Source organism: Buceros rhinoceros, unplaced genomic scaffold (assembly GCF_000710305.1).
Source record: "Buceros rhinoceros silvestris isolate BGI_N320 unplaced genomic scaffold, ASM71030v1 scaffold13635, whole genome shotgun sequence".
In the NCBI taxonomy this organism is placed as follows: Eukaryota; Metazoa; Chordata; class Aves; order Bucerotiformes; family Bucerotidae; genus Buceros; species Buceros rhinoceros.
In genome coordinates this window covers 49957-55004 of record NW_010413496.1, presented here as the reverse complement: position 1 = coordinate 55004, position 5048 = coordinate 49957, and the positions used below count along the sequence as shown (strand labels likewise).

General features: G+C 50.4%; 1 protein-coding gene across 1 annotated transcript in view; it reads right to left on the bottom strand.

Moving 5' to 3' along the window:
- The window catches only part of RALGAPA2 (Ral GTPase activating protein, alpha subunit 2 (catalytic)), a gene marked incomplete at both ends in the record, with an annotated part of 56329 nt that overhangs the window by 7532 nt on the left and 43749 nt on the right, over positions 1 to 5048 (bottom strand). The window contains 2 exons of the mRNA XM_010136774.1: positions 444 to 572; positions 1894 to 2022. Coding sequence (XP_010135076.1) covers positions 444 to 572; positions 1894 to 2022 — 258 coding nt within the window. The remainder of the gene's footprint in view (positions 1 to 443; positions 573 to 1893; positions 2023 to 5048) is intronic.

The window sequence follows — 5048 nt, the reverse complement described above, 5'->3', positions numbered from 1 at the left end:
ATTAGTTCTCAGAGAAAAACCATTTGTGATGATGGTTCTAATAGCAGAATTTTCTTAACATTTACGGTAATACCAATAAGGCAAAAAATTTCTCCCCTTACGCATGCCAATCTCTTACAGGACAAGCTAATACACACAGGTACCATGAGTGGACACTTTAAATGATACCAATGACACCGTTTAATCATTGACCTGACAGGCCTCTGGCTGGAAAACATCGTGTCTGCTACAGCCCGTTCACTCTCCTTGAAATCAAAAGCCCTGTGCAGCCCGCGCGCTGTTAGATCTACAGTACCTGTCAAGCAAAGCCGTGCCTGTCACGCGCGCGGGGTGTGGGCAGCTCTGGGGGTGGAGAGGAGCAGGGCTTTGCTTTTTCAACAAAAGCCAACACTAAGAGCGAAGTGACTGAATAAAGGTAGGTAACCGCAGAAACGTGACTTCACCTTCACATCGGCAGTTCCAATGACGATCTCACCGGCTTCCGAAATGGGCCGCAACAGTGGGATTTCTTGGTAGATATTTGGAAAGCAAACCAGAGAACCGAGGATGGTGTGAGCTTCTGAACGGGGAGCCTAACAGAGGAAAAGTAAACCGAGACATTCACTACACTTCACCAAGCTGTGAAACGATGTGAGCCGGGAGGCTAGTGCACACCCCACAAACACTCCGTGTGCTGTCGTCACCACGCACATTTCCAGGGTCCTGAGGAACACGTGCCAGCAGCTTCTCCTGTACAGCTAGAGCAGGAGCTGCCATAAAGCGGTGACTAACACACACTTGCCTGCCCACGCTTTTGGCTGCTGCATTGCTCTCTCTTCCTCTGGGGCTGCGCTGCTCCTCCAGCAAGGAGCTGGCCCCACTCCTAAGCGTATCCTGCATTTTCAATCCCTCCTCTGTCATTCCACAATCCAACTATCCCTCATTCAGTGTCAACAATAAATACACAACAACCTGAAGAAAAGCTGAGCGAGACCTCCAAGCACCCGTCCAGCATTTCTAGGAGCTGATGTGTGACACAAATAAAAATGTGTAGAGAGATTCCTACCTCAATAAAGCCATCAAAAGCAACACAGCACAAGCTACAAATGCATTAACTCCTGCCATGTGATGTGGGGTAACGTGGAAAACACCACACATGCCGAGTTTAGGAGCAACAGAAGGTGGTGGGGTTTGGGGTTTTTCCGTGGAAAGTCAAACACTTCTTACGAGCACTTTGAGCTCTGGACCAACGATCAGGCTACGGGTTCTTTTGAAGAGATGTCAGACGAGTCGTGGCTGTCAGCTCTTTGAGGGACAGTGGAGGGAGCGCGGCTGGGCTCGCCATTTCGGTGCTCCGGAAATACGAGAGGGCCATGGCCCTTGGCAGCACAAACGTCCAGCGCAGCAGTAAAAGCACTTGGCCAAGACGGAGAGAAAGGCTCCCCTGCACCGGGGAGCACACACCGGGGTTCTGTGTACAGCAGAGCCTTCCTGGTCCTCCCCGGAGCGCCAGACCTCTCCCCTTGTTTTGGCAGCCCATCACGGACTGGTTAGTTGACTTATCCCTCCCTAGCTCCATCGGTTAGTCACGTTTCTCTTAGCACTGGCACTTAGTAAGAAGTTCTGCGTTAGCAGCAGGGTCCCGTTTTTTCAATACTTGCTCACCGACAAGCGAATGAGATGGTGAAATGCCAGTGCTGCATTTCTCACACTTGGGCCTTTCGATGAAACACCTTTGCAACGCTGGCGTGTCACCTCTCCTCACAATTTCACACGTCGGCTGCCAGGGGACCTGCCCCAGAGCCCCCTTTCGCACTGCACTCAGGACCCAGCTCCTGCCAGGGCGCAAGCAGTCGAACCCAGGCAGCGAGTGCGTGCCCCTGGGGATAGGGCGCCGGGCGCCGCAGCACTCACCTCCAGCGTGTCTGTGCTCAGAACCCTGGCCGCCGCCGTGATGAAGTCTCCGATCAGCATCGTAAAGCCTGGTAAGGCCAGGAAGAAAAACCAAGGTGGGCAGTGCTTTATGACGGTATTCAAGATATCCTGAAAGAGAAGGTACCTGCTTGAGAAGAAATAAGCGAAAAAAATGCAACCCAAAACCAAAAGGGAGAGTTTGGAAAGATTTAACTCTGCAATTCACCAGTCCCAGGCTCATCAAGGTGACAGTTCACAGAGCCACACAGCTCTGAGTGCAACTGATCACCACGGAACAGCCACCAGCTTCCGCTGCAGCTGCCTTTAGTAGGAAAAGCACATTTTGTATTTTGGAAATACTGGTACTCTTAAACTCCGGTTAAAAGAACCAAACACCTGCCTCTCTTTCCAAAAGCACAGAAGAGCTGTTCTCTGTTAAATAAGACTTTGGGTTCCAAACACTCAAACTGTTAATCAGTTTAAGAGGAAGCATTACACCTCTCCAAACGAGACACTTCCTGAAATCACATTACTCAAAATTCTGTTGCCGTAAAAACACGAGATGACAGAAGCAACGGTGCCTGTGCCCCGAGGGAGCTCGAGGCAGGCACTGATAGCAGGTCGCTGACTGCTGTCGGGCTGCTCCAGCACAGACGGCGGATCTTAGCAACTCCAGACTAGATTTCCTTCCTACACAGTTTCAGCAGGTTTAAAAATAGTCATAAAAATCCATAATAATCCTTAACCTGCAACATTACATGTGCAGAAGAATCAGTTAAAGCCGTTTCTATATTGAGCAGAAAATTGCAAAGGGAAACCATTTCCAGTGTCCATCTCCTCTGGGTTTATGATGCATTAAAGCAGGCTTGAACTTAAATTTAGCCCCTGAATGTGTCCGTGTGCTCCATTTCCACATCAGGAACGAAAGGAGCCACGCTCGACAGTCTCTGTGAGAAGACATGCTTTGACAGCACGAGCAGTTTCTCTGCTAAACACCTGGACAGGACCTACTTCTGTTCCCTGAGTATCTACAGCGGTGACAACCGGCGAAATAACCGTGTTCTGTGTTTTAAATAAACCATACTCGTTTTTAGCATAGTAGCAGATGATGCTTTCGCTTTCCTGAATAAGCTAAAATGCCACTCGAGTTAATGTTTAAACGAGTTTTAATCACTTCCTTTGACACACGCTGAAGTCAATACCAGTCAGTGCAAACACTGGAAGCGCGGGAGCAGATGGACGCAGCAGCTCATAAAGGGGGTGGTGAGCACGCGCCGGGAGCAGAACAAAAGACCCACCTTTGGATGACTCCGAGCCCGATTAACGCACGGGCTCCTCACCAGAGCCAGCGCACCTGTAACCACCACCAGCGCCAGGTACGCAAGGGGCTGGGGCTCCAAGAGCTGGGCAGCAAGGCGCAGAGTGGCAGATGGGAGCACGCTGCCCTCGACATCTGCCGCAATAAAGAGCCCCTGCGAACCTGGCCCAAAGGTAATGCGACGTCGGAAGTACAAAGAGTTGCTGCAGACAACAGTGCTGTCTCCTGCCCTCGCTCCCTCAATCCCATCTGTTCAGCACCGCTGTAACGGCTCCTAACTCCTAGCTGTGGGCGTCATACGGAACTCTTGGGAAATGAGGATGAAAAAGTGATGGCGACCTGTTACTCTGCTGAGTGAATACCTGTGAGTTTACCGCACAGCATAACTAAAACAACTCCGCAAGCACTGTGACAGCCCTCACGTTCCTCAGCGCTGTCAGAACGTGCTCACGTAGGTCTATGTGCTCGTTGGAGATGTTCAGCTACTAAAGCCCAATGAGTTCCCATCTGGTTCTGAGAAGGTAACGAAACAATCCTCAGTTCCTCTGCCCTGTAACGTAGCTCCAGAGGGACGCATTCAGAGCACGCACCGTACGCTGCGGGGATGCCACACACAGCCCACGGGCAGAAGTCGGCATCGCATGACTGTGTGACATCCCAAACCAAACCGCGCCCAGCCTCGCCTCCACGGGTCCCCACTGCCACGCTTCACCTCCGGCATGTCAGCGTGAACCTGTCGGAGCCGGAGCGACCTCCCCTCACCGAATGGGAGGCAGAGCATGGCACTCCTGATGGTGACACTGCTGTTCTACGTGAGCTTACTCCGAGCACAACGGGCAGGGAAGGAAGCACCCCCGAGAAGGGGCTCACGGGTAAAATGGGGCAGTTTTTCTCCCATTTCCCCCGCAGCACAGCCCAGCCGGCAACGAAAGGGCGATTTCACACAGTAATTCAGTAGCGCTGCGGCCTTATCAGAAGGCTGAGGCTCGTGAGAAAGCGACCGAGTGAGCACATCTGTCTATCGGTGACACTGCAGAAATCGGGTAACTCAAACAGAGGCGAGCCGCTTCCTTCCCTCGCCGTGCTGCTCCAGAAAGGTAAACTCTGCTCCGCGGCTCACGGCGGGTAAATGAATCACTTTAATTGAACGCTATGTACACAGCGACTGGAAAAACACCAGCCACAGCAAAAACATATGGCGGGGGCAATCGGCGCTGGTTTACTCGTCCTGCACAGTGTTGTTTCTTTACTGCTTTCATAATTGACCTTTAGAACGATAAACGTGTAAAATAATTCTGGTTTATTACAGCTCCAAACCTTTGGGCAATTACACAAAATGAAAATTTAAAGGGAAGTATTCATTCTGGAAGCATTTCCATTGTTTACATAATTGCACAGCTATAATTTAGTGTTCATGTTGTTAAAGGAAAGTGAAAAAAAGGACCATTATGGACTGTTTCAATCCAAATGATGCTCTGAGCATTAAAAATGGGGACGAGGGGAGAGAAGGGGGCAATCACAAATCTCAGGGGCATTAACCCTATATATGACATTATGTTTCAGCGTACCTTAATCTAGTAACCCACATAATAAGGCCAGAAACATCCTCCAAGTGAAAAAAATTCAGGCAAGTTCACTGAAAGGTCAATTACAAAAATACTCTTCACCCAATTTTTGCTCAAGCTTTTGCAGATTACAGGTGTAACCAAATAGCCTGCCATCTGCCTTCACCACGTTCCAATTGTCCCTCCGCAGCAACAGCAGGGATTCTCCACTCAGAGCTCACTCTGTTCCGTGAGACTCCTCGTAAGGGGTTGAAATGTTCAGCACGGGAAAG